Raw genomic sequence first — 16,632 nt, forward strand, 5'->3', positions numbered from 1 at the left:
CTTGGCTTGTGAAAGCATCAGGGGCTCCAGAGAAGTTTTTGCGGCTATTGCATGCTGAACACACAAATCAACATTTCAGTTGAAGATGTGTCTAAACATCAGCTAGTCTGCCAGAGAAATCCTGCAAGAATAAGTAGGCAACTTCTCTCGAGAAACCAAACTTACTGACATTTTTAAACCTCTATTTTGCTTCCAAAGTGTAGTTTAAGTGTAGTTTATGTCTGGGTCCAAGTCTCAAGAGAATTAAGAGAAATGATTGCAGGGATATTAACATTCCTCTTTGGACATCTTTTCTTCTTTAGCTTTTCACTTGGGAGAACATGTTTCTTATAATGTTGGTGGTATGTTTAAACTTAAAACCAGAGATCCTCCGAGGATTGCGACTCCACATTGGGTTGTGGGAGGTTTCTATGAAAAGTATGTTATTGTTGGCATATTTTGTAAAGTTGCTTGAATCTTTATAGCCAAATAGTTTTAAGCTGCTAGTACTTAATGGTAAAAAATTATTTGTATTTGGACCAAATACTGATTCAAGTGATATAAATGCTGCATCATTACAAAGGGAACGCCACCAGGCATGAACGGTGTCTCAAGCACATGTGAAACACGTCAACTAGTTGGTAGACGCTAGTCCTATGACGTCACATGGAGCTTCTGTGCGTATAAAAGTGTGCCTGCATTAGATGTCATCAGCTTCATTGTCTGAAGGAGACCCGCAGGCATGCCTGGTTTTGGCTTCAGCAAGATCCTTAATTATATCCTCCATGTTCAGGGATCTTCTGACTCTCTGCTCAATAGAAATCATTGCTAAGCCATTCAGTCGTTCCTGACACGTTGTGGATAGTTTTTCCTGTGGATAGTTTCTTCTAGTGAAATCCAGAGGCTTAATGCTCTTACTATGCTAACCTGCTCCTGGTAGCAGAACTTACCAGGGAATTCATGGCCCTAGCTATGTTGTCGATAACACTGCAATAAGCTGAACCAGACAACTGATGAGACACAGAACCACTCACCTCAACTCTACACATCCTAATCCGTTACTACCTCTTAAGCTCTAGGAACAACCTTACCGAAGGAAGCAAGCAAGGTAACATCTCAGCAGACTGATCTCCAGACTTACGTACTGGAGAGGGCGACCGACAAGAGGCTCAGTCCACCTTCACTCTGTCAAGGTGCCCGCTCCGACCTTCGTTCCGCCTCTTGAAGAGGGGCATTATTAAAAGCAACCCATTCACAGGGGAATATAAATACCCTGTTTTAATTCCCAATTAATAATTGTGGAGGGCCAATAATTGCGCTTTACCTTTAAACCTTATTGGCTGATGGTTGACTATTCCTAAAGTTCTATTGAGAAGCAAATCCACCTCCGGCCAAAGTGTGGGATGGGAGGACAAAGTAAAGGCAATGATGTCCACTTTTCCAGGTCCACACTGGAGGGGCGACAGATGAGGGAGTTGTACGCAAGCGTGGGTATTGCCCAATCTTCCCAATCTGTACTGTATTTGATTACAGGGGAAGCACATTGATACTACCTCTGTACTCGTTAGCCATACATATGTGAATATACAGAAAGCTTGTAAATGCTTCCTTAGTACTCCAGGTACTGGAAGCAACAGATGAGGAAGTGGGACACAAGCAGTGGAAGGCCAACCTTCCTCTCCTGTAACAGCTAGGCCGGTATTGCCCAGACTTCCTCAACTATAACTGCCTATCACAATAGGGAGCGGCAACGGCCTTCACATCTTATGTACTGGAAGGGACGACAGACGTAAGAGTGCGACAAAAGAGGTGGCCATGACCAATCTCTTTATCCATGCCCACTTTTACAAGGGAGGGGCATCAATATCAATTACACCCCAGCAAGCAATTTTGTGTTTAAAAGACATCTAATAGCCATCCAAACACAGCCCTGAACTCTAGGTTGCTAAAACAAGGCAAAATTTGGCCGTCAGTGAAAATTTTAGACATCTAACCGTAGGCCAAGAATAGACTAGTTATCTAGAACATGAACATGGCAAAGAAATGTAACCAAACACCTTGTAATCACTGTCGACTTTGCTTACATGTTGGAATATCATACGTACATCTCACAAGTTAATTTAGCAAAAACAACATGTAACCAAATTCAAAGTTATTTTGGCAAGAGTGAGTTACTCATAGCTGGGCTATATCGGGTCTATAGTTACCCGAGATGGTGAAATGATGGCTATTGCTTGCTGAGATACCTCTGGTACTGGCGACACAGATTTGAAGTCCCACTACTTCAATGATCTCTGTACCGGGAAGGGCAACGTGTGAAAGAGTCACCTTCTACTCTGGAGAGTGCTAGAGATAACTGAGATGTCTTGTAGCGACAAGGTCCTCTTTATTTCATCTATCTGCCCATACCTTCCACATTTTATGGCTATATTCTGCAAGGCTGGAGGGAGGGCACCCGGGAAAAAGGAAGGGGTAGTATCATCTCACCATGACCAACACCTTCAGCGGCCCTAAGTAGAACTTACATCATAGGACCATGCTAAATGACAACATTGCTCTGGATCAGATAAGAATGTGGATTGCTCATTTCACCACGACTCATGCTCTCACTTAACATAGTCCAATGTCTGAAGCTAAGTCCCAGAGGACCATGCGGTACCATGAAAGCAGACCCCGACTTCTGTGGAGTGTGGAGGGGGATGATCCTAGAACAAGAGAGAAATATGCTTCCTTCATCTCTGACCCATACTACTTCTTCAACCCTCACAGACCCCAAGAGAGGGATATATTTCCTGAAAAGCTGCTGACTGAGATCACACCTCTATGAACTTCTCTATGACAGGTCAGAAGAGGCCAGAGTGCAAGATCAGAGCATCAAGGAGAGTGCGCTGGGCTCTCCGCTCCGTGTGTGTGCCGACATGAAATTTCTCTAGACTTGTTTCTGTTTGCAATAGCCCTACTGTGCTGTAATATGGTATGGTATAGCCGTGCTGGGTTAAAATGACGCTTACCCTAGGACTATACTTTATTTTGATAATTGGTCAAAAAATGAATTTATTAAATCTGATTCTGTTGCATAGAACTGAAAAAAAAAATATATATTGATATTAATATATTGATATTTAATATTATTTTAATATAGGCCTATTTTCTGTTATTTTCTATTGTCTGTTACCTTAAATAAAATTGTGGTTATTTTACCTTCAGATTCAGTAAAATTATTGAATTTAATAAAAAATTCTAATAATAATACAATTATACAAAAAACGAAAATAAAAAAATTAATTATTTTTAAAAAGTCATTTTTGCTTTTGGTTCTCGGCCAAGTGTATCCAGAAATTTTGGTTTGGGCCCAGAATTTTCATTTTGGTAGATCCCTACTACAACCCCAAATCAGAAAAAGTTGGGACGGTGAGGAAAACATAACAAAAAAAAAAAGAAGTGATTTCTAAATTTACTTTGACTTGTATTTCATTGCAGACAATATGAACACAAAATATTTCATTTTTTGTCTGGTCAACTTCATGTCATTTGTAAATATGCATCCTTTCCTGTCATTCAGACCTGCAACACATTTCAAAAAAAGTTGGGACAGGAGCAATTTAGGGCTAGTAATGAGGTAAAATGGTTAAATAATGATGTGATTTGAAACAGGTGATGTCAACAGGTGATTGTAATTATGATTTGGTACAAAAGCAGCATCCAAGAAAGGTCTAATCCTTTAGGAGCAAAGATGGGCCGAGGATTGCCAGTTTGCCAACAAATACGTGAGAAAATTATTGAAATGTTTAAAAACAATGTTCCTCAAAGAAAGATAGGAAGAGATTTGGATCTTTCACATTCAACAGTGCATAACATAATTAAAAGATTCAAGGAGTTTCAGTGCGTAAAAGACAAGGGCGCAAGCCTAAGCTGAACAACTGTGATCTCCGATCCCTCAGGCGGCACTGCATCAAGAATCGTCATTCATCTATAAGCGATATCACCACATGGGCTCAGGACTACTTTGGCAAACCTTTGTACCACAATACGTAGTTACATCCACAAATGCCAGTTAAAACTGTACTGTGCCAAAAGGAAGCCCTATGTTAACAGTGTCCAGAAGCGCTGTCGACTTCTCTGGGCTCGGAGGCATCTGGGATGGACCATCACACATTGTAAACGTGTACTGTGGTCAGATGAATCAGTATTTCAGGTATTTTTTGGGAGGAATGGACGCCGTGTGCTCCGGACCAAAGAAGAAAAGGATCATCCAGACTGTTACCAGCAACAAGTCCAAAAGCCAGGGTCTGTCATGGTATGGGGTTGTGTCAGTGCCCTTGGCAAAGGTAACTTGCACTTCTGTGAAGGCACCATTAATGCTGAAAAGTACATAGAGATTTTGGAGCATAATATGCTGCCTTCAAGAAGACATCTTTTCCAGGGACGTCCATGCATATTTCAACAAGACAATGCAAAACCACATTCTGCACACATTACAAAGTCCTGGCTGCGGAGGAAGAGGGTACGGGTACTTGACTGGCCTGCCTGCAGTCCCGACCTGTCTCCAAAAGAGAATGTGTGGTGCATTTTGAAGCGCAAAATGCGACAACGAAGACCCCGTACTGTTGCCCACCTTAAGACTTTTTGCAGGAAGAATGGGACAAAATTACACCTGAAACACTTCATCACTTGGTGTCTTCAGTCCCTAAACATCTTTTAAGTGTTGTGAAAAGGAATGGCAACATTACAAAGTGGTAAATGCTTTACTGTCCCAACTATTTTTGAAATGTGTTGCAGGTCTGAATGACAGGAAAGGATGCATATTTACAAATGACATGAAGTTGACCAGACAAAACATGAAATATTTTGTGTTCATATTGTCTGCAATGAAATACAAGTCAAAGTTAATTTAGAAATCACTTCTCTTTTTTTAATTTGCATTTTCCATACTGTACCAACTTTTTCTGATTTGGGGTTGTAAATTCACATGAAATGTTTCAGTTACGGTAATGCAATCTGAATGGGTTAGATTTACATGAATTACAGTTTTTCTGCTTGTATCAGTAATTGGCGTGAAGGCGATAAAATCATTAGTCTCCTTTATGATTCAATTTATATTACTTATTCAAGAAAAGCAAAATATATTCTGAAAGTAAATGACAAGTTCTCAGTTGTTGTTGTTTTTTCTTTGTTTTTTTCTTTTTTTATGTAATGTACAGACAGTTGACCCATAAATAAAAATTGAGATTAATAATTGACATTATTTACTCTGCATCAAGTTGCTCGAAGCCTATATGACTTTCTTTTTTTTTCCGTGGAAAACAACAGGAGAAATTTAGAAGAATATACTGGTCTCTCTTTCAATACAATTAATTAAATTCTTGCCTGTCAATTTTTTTAAATTCCTTTTTTTTTTACTACATTAGAATGGCATTAATGTGATAAAATGATGACAGAATTTTCATTTTAGGTTAATTTTAAACTGTAATCATCCAATCAGTCCTGGGTGCATTTTATGTGAAACTGGCTATGATATTGAATATAATTAAGCAATAACATTTCCCATGTCAGTGAGAGCAGTCAACAAAAGATTACTTCCTATTGGAACTGAAAGTAGCAGCCAATGAAAATCAACCCTGTCTTCTTTTGTTAACAATCATGTAAAGACATTTTATTTTCTTTTTTCTTTTTTTGCAACACTGAAGTACTTTTGTATGATCTCAGTACTTAAGTATGACCTCTATTTAGTTTCCTAAATATATTCCACATTGATGACAGTCTTTACATGTTTATATCACGTAAATCTACAATCACATCTGACCTACACACAGGTTCAGGTGCAAGCATGATGGTTAGAGCTACCCAGGAAATCTAGACTTACAGAAAAGCCCAGCTGTGACAAATTTTCAGATGTAAAATATTTCCAAGACTCGGGAACACATGTGAGAGGCAAGCATCAAATGCTTTGCTTTTCCCAGGATTATAAAGTTACCATTACGTATCAAGAATAACAAATGCTATCAAAAGTTTCAAGTGAGTTTCAGCTGCTTTGATTTCCAACTGATAATCAGAGCCTGATTAAAATACAGCCACATTAATCATGTTTTCTCTCTTCATCATACTCCTTGTACATAAACTACATGCCTCATGCACAGCAATAAAGGAATTTACACTGTACTTCCAAAAAAAAAATTGTTATGTTTTAAAAGGCGTCATGAACTGGCTTTTTATGTATTTTTTATACTGTTGGTTAAGTTGAGGTTAACTTATGACGTTTGCGTGGTTTTTACATTCAAAAACATCATAATGAATAAGTAATAGGCTATTTTCTACCCTGGTTTTGAGCCTCTCTCAAGAAACGCTCGGTTTTTATGGGCGTGCCGCACTGAAGACTTGGAAGTAACGCCCACTGCTATGATTGGATAAGCTTTGCATATTATAATGAGCTCCGTCTCCCCCGTGAGTACACATGAGGAATTGTTTTGAAACCGTGTGGGAAACAGCAACCAGAATTATTCGTCCCTCTGGGCTCACAAAATGTCTTTATCAAACAAACACAATGGTTTATCTCTCATCCACCCGCAATTAATTGGAATGTTATTTTTTTATTACTTGGCCCACCCGATCGGTGGATATAACCATGAACCGTGCATCACTAACACATACGCACACACCAAGCGGCAATCTCCCGCAGTTCCTCTTGAAGTCAATACGGAAGTGACTTAAACTGCAATTCATCGAGTGGCTCCATACTATGGAATTCCAAACCTGCCATTATTAAAAATAAATAAATACATAAATAAATAAACAAATAAATGTAAAAATAAATAAATAAATATAAAAATAAATATACATTACATTATTTATACATTTATTTCCTTATTTATGTTTGTATTAATTTTTTTCCATATTTATTTATTTATTCTTTTATTTATTTCCACATTTATTCATTTCTACATTTATTTATTTCTACATTTATTTATTTTTAAAAAATGTTATTCCTTCATTTATGTATTTCTACATTTATTTATTTCTACATTTATTTCTTCCTACATTTATTCCTGCGTAGGGTAATGAGGAGGGCATACTTGTTGTATGTCGACCACAGGGTGTCACTGTGGCCTCAACCCTTCGCCCTCGTCTACTCTGAGCTCAATTGCTATGTCTGAGGTAGACCACGCCATCCTCAATACCCTACGCAGGAATAAATGTAGGAATAAATAAATGTAGACATAAATAAATGTAAAAATAAATAAATGTAAAAATAAATAAATGTAGAAATAAATAAATGTAGAAATTAATAAATGTGGAAATAAATAAAAGAATAAATAAATAAATATGGAAAAAAATAAATATATACATAATGTATTACATTATACATTATTTATTTTCGTTTTTTTGCTTTTCTATGTATATTTATTTATATATTTATTATTATTATTTTTATTTTTTTTTACATTTATTTGTATATTTATTTATTTTTAATAATGACAGGTTTGGAATTCCATCCCAGAAGGGAGCAGAATCTCATTGAGCCCCATGTTAAAATGCCCAACTTTACAGCAGATTAAAACATGTTTACAGTCTGGTACAAATTGTGGTTTTGGTCTATACGGTTAATTTTGCCCTTCATGACAACTGTGAGGGGGGTGAATTTTTTTATAACTCATTCGTTTACATTATATAAAGTATTAAAGTTCTGCATAATTAAGGGCATGGCCACTTCGAGTGACAGGTGGACAGCCATTTATCTGCTGTCTGTTAGTCATCGCGTCACTTTAGCTCCGCCCACGTCCCGCCTTTTTGCCCATTTTCTGTTATTCGGGAGTGACGCGCGATGACACGCTGCCACGATGGCAACGGCTATCTCGTCCATACTTTGCGCTTCAAAACTGCTCATCAGAATCCTATGGGTGACGTCACGGACACTATGTCCATATTTTTTTACAGTCTATGGCACACACACACAAGCCTCACTGCAGAGTCAGACAAATCTAAGCATGATCAAAACTTCCACGATTGTATTTTTCCTTCAAATATCAAGTCAAGAGAGTGAACAACACACATCAAGAAAGGAATGTTTTTTCACTATTTAAGCCCATTGCCAGGCCCGTGATATGTGTTGGTAGCCCGTCTGGAAAATACATAGCCCGGGGATGTTGGGCTTTGCGAGCCCTGTGACAGTGTGGTAAGTTATGTTACACAAACACATTATCAATAGATATCAAACGATCTGTAACAATGCAATAATGTCACATTTAAAAAAAATTATAATTTACTCACATTAGTGTGTTGCTTCATTCAATCATGTAATCTCGTTCTGTCTGTAAATCCAGTCTCTTGTTTACAAATGAATCCGTGGTGAAATTAAGGAACAAACGCGCAATGTCTTACCCAGGTGAGCTGGATATTCATTAAAAATAAAGTTCATCCATGCATTCATAATATTGGAATCCGAATTAAGCTTATGCAGCATGTTTATTGCTTGGAAGTTCGATCCGGTTTAGCTCCACATAGGCCTATAATCGGTAGGCGGGGCTACAGAATCAGACGTTGTTCTCCATCTGTTGAGGCGGTGTTTCACCACACTCTGATGTCACAGCTTGGCACATTCTAAGATCTCTCGTCTGCTGGGCCTGGTGTCTATAAAAGCTTTTCTTTGACTAACAAGGAAGTTTTCAGCTCCAACACGTACAGGATATTCTTATATCACAATTAACTTTTATATATCAACGGCTGAATGAAAAGTTGATTTCTCAATTCATGACCAGTTAAAAAAAGGACCACAAATTAATATTAAATAGCTATGTTTGCTATTGGTGAAAACAGAAATTTGCTTATTGCTGGAAACGTTTATATTTCATTAATATTTTACTTGCTTTAAATTGCCAGAAAGCAGCATTCAATCTGCTTCTGAAGTTTACTTTAGACCATGCTTATAAGTATAGGAGCCAAACAGATACTTTATGTATTTTGTACTTCCTGTTTACTAAAATGTACTTCCTGTTTACTTTCATTTAGCTATGGTGCTCCAATGTGCAGAAGGCCTTATTTGAGGAGGAAGAGAAAGTCAAAAACCTCTCTCAGAAAGTGAAGATCCTGGAAAAGGCCAACAATCACCTGAGGGACAAGGTGAAGAACATGAAACGTCTTTTGAGGCAGGCCAAACGAGAGACCAAAGAGCCGGTTCAAAGCTTCAAAGAGCTTCACGAAGCCGAACCAGAGTTACCCCATCCACAACAGGACACCACCCAGGACCAGAAGCCTACTCTCAGGAAAATCCTGCCCAAAAAGCTTAAGAACTAAGAGCCGTTCCTGCACTGAAGGAGCATTGATTGAAATGATGGTGCATTGGCAGATCTAGACTAATGCTGAAAGGTCATAGGGATCTATGAAGATACTGTAGCCTTCAGAAGGTTCTCATGTGTAATGAACCTTCTTCTGTGTTATCCTTCAAAATGGATAGACAAATAAATCCATCTTGCAAAGAGACATTAGACTAGTTAAATTGTTCTTTAATGACTTCAGAAGGTTTAAACATACAACCTTTCATTTAACTAAGGCTGCTGTCACTGCAGGCAAAAGTGGCCCAAATTCGATTTAGTTTTTGCTCATATGTGACTCGAATCTGAATTATAACAGTGTGAACTGCACAAACCACATGAAATCTGGTCTGAGTTCAGACTGTCAGTCCAAATCCGATTTTTGTGCATATCCGATTGAAATCCGATCAGATTTAGCATGTGTGAAATTTGTTTCAAGCTAAATTCATATGTGGTTTAAAATCCTATTTCAATCGCATTTCTACCAGAAAGACTCGGGAGATAGAATGATGAATGAAGCATACATTTATTGACAGCCCAGCAAGCATAATAACGTTTTGGCATAGGCCCCGTCCATAGTTTATAATCCGAGGCTAGCGGATCTGCATATTCCTGCCTGAAGATGAAGGCAGGGGCGCAGCCGACCCCCCTTTGGAGGTATGGACGGAACCATCCTGGTGGTGGTGGGGAGGGTGGAGGTTGTTGTCGCATCGGCATCTGCGAACTCAAACATGTGTAAGTACGACCTTTATACAGAAAATATGAAGACGTGATTGGATAGAGATGAAGTTAATAAGTGACGAAGTGATTAAGTCTTCCTGGCAGAACTTAAGCTGAAGCTTCCATTTCTGGAAATCCGTTTCAGTCTAACCGCTCTGATCGTATTTTGCATGGTTTGTGTGACTTTCTCATGCCAGACGTTGTTGTAGGAAACAAAAAAAGTGCCGGTCAAGCAAAAAATGACAATATAACGGAGACATGTTTTGAAGCCGGCGGAAACAACAGCACGGAATAAAGCTGATCATACCTCCTATGGTTCAGCCGCTGCCAGCAGTAGTTCAGCGTGTTGCGGCTACACAATGTCATGTTGTAAATAAGACAACATCTCTACTGCAAACCCCTCTGTGTTGCGGTTGTTGCTGCTGTTTTTGGCTTATGCCTACCAACGCAACGTCATTGCCATAGAAACCAATGCAGATATTCTGGAAAACAAAAGAGCTGCATTGACACACAAATCGGATCTGAACAGTTGCGATACACAGTGTGGACGTCAATAATTTGAGATCAGATTCCAATCGGATACACAAATAATCGGATTTGGACTGACAGTGTGAACATAGCCATACATATGTGGTCCTAAATCAGATACATGTCATATGTTTAGCAATGCGACCTCAGTCTGAACAGAATGTATGCAACATTAGCCGCGTTTCCACCGCGGGAACTTTCCCCAGGAACTAGGAACTTTGGGGTGGTACTCGGTGTGTTTCGACCATTGGAACCGGGGTCTAGATGAAGTTCCGGGTAAAAATATTTCCCCCTCAAAACGGCCCTGCTCGTGAGGTAGTACTTTTTCAAAGTTCAGGAACTTTCAGGGGTGGGACTTGGACGCTGAACATGCTGATTGGTTGAGTTCACGCAGCATTTTGATTGGTCGACGCGACACAGCATTTTAAAAGTCTGTTGCGGACGCGGTGTGTGCAGTAAGAGTTGTTTGCTATTCGAATCAATGGAGTTTAAAAATACGACCGATGGGCAGACGACAAGGTTCAGGCTTTATTACGTTTATTTGCAAAGGACGAAATCCAGTGGGAACTGTAAAGTCGCTTGCAGTCCTACGTTACCAGACTAATCTTCACGGTACTTTAGACAATGATAGAAACGCAGACAGCAGCAGTTCTGGGGGAAAAAGAGTTCCTGGGCAAAAAAGTTCCTGGGACAAATTGTTCCGGGTAATTTTGGTGGAAACGGGGCTATTTACGTCAGTCTAGATCGACATTCATCATAATTCTGCGCTGATGAACATCACTTTAAAGATTTCACATACCATCAGATCTTTGAATATGGAAGACAGCAGCGAAGTTAGTCAGCAGAGGGATGGTGAGCTGTTATACTCTGTTATAGTATTATGGTGACAGCTCTATAAGCAAAACTGTACATGAAAAATGTTGCTCTCTTTCTCCTCATCTGCACTCTTCTTATCCCCTGCGCACAAATGCACTGGCTTCTGCAGCACATCACCCTATAAATGAACACGTAAATGCTGACTTCAGTAACTTCTGTGCTTACTTCCGTGTGGCAGCATGCTGTGCGCCCGGAACAATTTGTACCAGGAACTTTTTTAAAGGAACTTTTTCCCCCCAGACCTGCTACTGTCTGTGTTTCCACTGCGGTCTAAAGTACCGTGAAGATTAGGCAAATTAGTCCAGAGACGTGGGACTCCGCACAACTGTTCCTCCCAGTCACCAACGGACAGTAATCACTTTTGTGCGACACTGTCTGCAACAATAACAAGAATGGAGGAGATGCAAGCAGCGCTGCTTTTGCTAGTTATGTATTGGTTTACTAAAGAGGTAATTAACAAAACGGCGGAAAAGAGACGAGCACTGATACTAAAGCGTATTCTGAAAGCTAGATTTAAAATAAGACAACGTATGTTATTATCAGCTATTACGGACATTGACCGTGAGATTGCTGAGACGAACGTGCGCCATCGGACAGAAAGAGCAAGACTGATTTTTTACTGAAAGCAGAACGAACCTCGCAAGACTTTTAAAAATGCCGGTTGAAATAAAATGCTGCGTGAGCTCAACCAATCAGCATGTTCAGCGCTCAAGTCCCACCCCCGAAAGTTCCTGAACTTTGAAAAACCCCAAAGTTCCTAGTTCCTGGTGATAGTTCCTACGGTGGAAACGTGGCTTTTGCTATCGTTCTTTTGCGCGTGTGGATCAGTTTAGGACTGCAACCAGTTCACAGTCAAATCTGATATTGGCCCTGTTTAAAAGATAATCTGAACAGCCAAACAAAAAAAATCAGATCTGAGCAATAAATCAGAATTAAGCATTAAGGCTTGCAGTGTGAACATAGCCTAAATATATAACATCAAAAGGCAAAACAACAAAAATCAAACAATGTTTTGACTTCATAATCTTCAAAGTATCATGATCCTTTATCAAAATGTGAAAATGCTGATATACATCACAACGTTCAATTACAGCATGAGGTTTAGGTCTGTAAAATCCAATGATAGTTGAAAATAATGTTTTTGTGAAAGCAAATTTGGTCTTTCTGCCTAGATGCAGATGTCATTGTTAATCGGGCAGAGCCTGACAATCACTAATACAGATGTCTTGTGAATTTACTTGGCTAGGTGTTTATATGGAAATCATTTTGGCACAGTGTAGCAGCATCGACTTTCAGTCCATGAAAAAGTCACCCTTTTCATATTACTCTAAAAGTCTTTCAGCTGAAAACTCCAAGAAACATTCATTTTCTTGAACACAAGACAGACACAAAATCTGGTTTGGAGCTTTTGTTAAGAAGTTCCATACATAGTCTTATTTGACCATTTATGGCTAAAATATTATCCGACGAGTCAATGCACATCATGAATCTCCTTGTTTAGGATCAGCTTTCCCTTTTACCATTTGAATCTTTTTTTACGAGTTTTATAATTGCAAACAGGGTGCTGAGCACCTGATATATATAACCTTTACTCAGTGAAGCTAACGTGAAAATGTTCACCATTTAAGGAAGCGTTTACTAAAAATTGTGTTTTTTAATTGCAAAACAATATGTATTATCATTTTCTGTGTAACACATTCACATGTATTCCAATGAGTAATTAAATAAAAATCACATTCCCCTTAATAATTGTCCATACTTTTTTATGTTTCTCTAATGTAATGAATCTAAAGCAATGTTTGTGTCTTTTAAGGTGATGTGTGAAGTTTCAACACGTTCTCATGAAATGCATACATATAGCACAAATTGTATTTAGCATGCAATTTATACGCCAAAATGAGTTTTTACGTGCATATGATGCGCATTGTTTTAGTGGTGTTTTAGGTTTAGTGGTGTGGGGTACATGCATACAGCATAATATACACTCTAAAAAATGGTGCTATATGGCACTAAAAGTGGTTCTTGGCTCGTAATCATAGGGGAACCACTTTTGTTGCTATATAGCACCGTATCTTAACAGGTTCTGTTTATGGTAGCGGTGCTATATAGCACCTCAGTCATTTAAAGAACCGGTGAAGAACTGCTTAAGAACCACTGAAGCACCAAGACTTGGTGCTATACAGCACTTAAAGTGCTTCCCCTATGATTACGAGCCAAATAACCACTTTTAGTGCTATATAGATAAATTCTTTTGAGTGTATATTACACTTGGGTAAGTTTAGTGGTGTGGGGTACGTGCATATAAAACGTTTTATTACACGGCTCTGTGGAATACTTGATTCTGATTGGTCAATCGTGTATTCCAGCGGTATGTTTCTTCCAGATAACAACCACTAAAGTGAATAACACACCGCTCATCCGGGTACTACGAGTTATCTTGACCGGTACTACTTATATGCTTAACGTGTCACTCGGCTGTCGTTGACTGTCTGGCGCCATCTTGTGACTGAAAAACACTTAACCACCACGGGTTGCAATGGAAGACTTCAAGGATTTCACGGCCGGAACTTTACTTTATAAAGTTTTAAATATGGATATTTTTCGTACACAAACGCATCGATTTGCTTCAGAAGGCCTTTATTAACCCTCCAGAGCCATGTGGAGCACGTCATTTGATGCAGGACTTTTTTAATATAACTGAATAGAATAGAATGTCATATACACCTAGGATGACTTGAGGGTGAGTAAATCATGGGCTAATTTTAATTTTTGGGTGAACTATTCCTTTCGGCATTCATTTCAACATATATATGGTAAAAACAAATCTACTTGAGAAAGTGAAGTAAAAACTAATTTACTTGAGACAAGTAGCCGTGTAATAAGTGGGATAATGTACATTCAGCCGGTTGTTATCGCAGAATAAACCCCTTCAGAGTGACGCAAGTCCTGATCACTCTGTCAGGGATTATTCTGCGATAACAACCGGCTGAATGTACAGTATCCCTTTCATAAAGTGCGTATCATATGCACACAAAAACTGCGTATCATATGTACGTAAAAAAAATATATTTTGCTGAATAAATCGAAGCACTTTACATGATCTCCTCAACCACCACCAATGTGTAGCACCACCTGGATGATGTGATGGCAGCCATATTGCGCCAGAACGCCCACCACACACCACACACCAGTTTACTGGTGGAGAGGAGACAGAGTGATGATACCAATCATATAAATATATATATATGGGGATGATTAGGAGGCCACGATGGACAGGGGCCAATGGGCAAATTTGGCCAGGATGCCGGGGTTACACCCCTACTCTTTTATCGAAGGACATTCTGGAATTTTTAATGACCACAGAGAGTCAGAACCTCAGTTTAACATCTCATCTGAAGGACGGTGCTTGTTACAGTATAATGTCCCATCACTATACTGGGGTGTTAGGACCCACACAGACCACAGGGTGAGCGCCCCCTGCTGGCCTCACTAACACCTCTTCCAGCAGCTACCTAGTTTTTCCATTTGGCCTCCCATCCAGGTACTAACCAGGCTCAGCCCTGCTAAGCTTCAGTGGAAACCAGTCTTGGGCTACAGGGTGATATGGTTGCTGGTAAGGGTTAGGGTGGATTTATCACCCTTGGTTTCTGGTACAGTAAATCAAAGGTGAAGGTAAATTGCTTTCACTCATAGTACAAGCTGTCAAGTGTGGTCTTGCCAAGCTATAACATGAACTACAGGCAGGAAGTACATTAATGCAGGTCGGGTTTGATTGGCACATTTAATTGGATAGAAGAAGAAGGGATGATATATTGCATCCAGAGTACAAAATATCATTCAGTCCAAGACTTGTCACTAGAATTAAATTTAGTCCATAAGGCCTCTGAGGCCTGAGAAAGATATCTTTCGTCCTTTCATGTCACATCTCAGGAATTTGAAGCCCTTGGAGGAACGTTGTTTCCAAACACATGCACACGTTAGCCAAATTTCTGACTCAGACATGTAATAAGAATCATTTTTAGACCTTAAAATAGGCTGAACTCTACTGAGGATACAGAAGGGATCATAAAGGCTGTCTGGATTTTTCCCTGTGCTTGAGAAACTCCCAATCTAATGACCGTTTTTGACTTATGCAATGTGATGCTAAGCCAAGTACAAAGCGAAAATGTTTCCTCACATCCCAAATCTCTTCTCTAAGGTTTTTTGAACATATTCAAAGATAAATCATATACTTTATCGAGGAATTGTCTTGGCAGACCTATTGCTTGATTGATTTTTATCAACACTATTTCCAGGAGGTTAAAACCCAATCATTTCCATATGCGTGTGAATGTTCCTGAATGGGGGAGGAAGGAGGGGTATGGCCTTAACTAGAACAACTGAGTCTTAAAAACTTTACAGTGTGTTCTCTTTTGCAATCATCTGAAAAAAGTGATATTGTGGTGAATGTATGAAGGGGAGAAGTGTGACAGACATTTATAGACTTTTTACATGCCAAGAGCAGGGAACTGGCATTTTGAACAGGATGCAGACATTGAATTGGAAAACTCGTTCCAGTGACCTCTTTTTAAAGCACTACATCATAGTAGAGCTGCACCCTGCAAGAATCTGTCATTACTCCATGAACACACTCCAAAAAAATATATGCACACACTGCGTTTTAAACATAAACCATTTTCTCGGCCAAGCTGCAGACCAGATGTCTTGACAATATGGTGTGCAGCAGTGATCTTCCTTGGAGACTTCACGCTTGTTATAGACATGACTTAATATGTTTTATTTTTATTTATGTTTTTGCATTCCATTCAATTCAGAAATTTGGAGTTTCTTCTTGATTTCACTAGAATGCAACATGATATCGGATTTCCAACCTGGAACCTTTCATAGAAATATGAACATTTACTTTTTGCTGAGATGGTGCTCAAGTAAATTGCAGATGGAATGAGTAAACAATCGCTCCGCCATAACAAGAATAGGGGAATCTGGGAATCTGCCTCAGTGAGCTGAGCTGGGGATCGGGAGGCCCAAGGCAGAGACGGAGAGTTGGACGGGGCTAACGTAGAAGGCGGAGCCAAGAAGCTGGATGACATCTGCACGGGCGATGAAATGGTTCCAGTGGAGGAAAAGGGACCAAAGGGGGAGAAAGGACTCTGGATGGGACAGTTGCTGGGCCCATTACTTTTCTTTGTTATACTCATTTTGGTTGCTGGTTATTCTTTCACAC

At 39.3% G+C, this 16,632-nt stretch overlaps 1 protein-coding gene across 1 annotated transcript in view; it reads left to right on the forward strand.

The window, feature by feature from the left end:
• ccdc3b (coiled-coil domain containing 3b) overlaps positions 1–13,152 on the forward strand; it is a 44,775-nt gene extending 31,623 nt beyond the window's left edge. The window contains exon 3 of the mRNA XM_079844255.1: positions 8,983–13,152. Within this exon, the coding sequence (XP_079700381.1) occupies positions 8,983–9,267 (285 nt within the window). The 3' untranslated portion in view covers positions 9,268–13,152. The remainder of the gene's footprint in view (positions 1–8,982) is intronic.
• The last annotated feature ends 3,480 nt before the right edge of the window (positions 13,153–16,632 follow it).

Source organism: Gobio gobio (assembly GCF_949357685.1).
Source record: "Gobio gobio genome assembly, chromosome: 19".
Lineage (NCBI taxonomy): Eukaryota > Metazoa > Chordata > Actinopteri > Cypriniformes > Gobionidae > Gobio > Gobio gobio.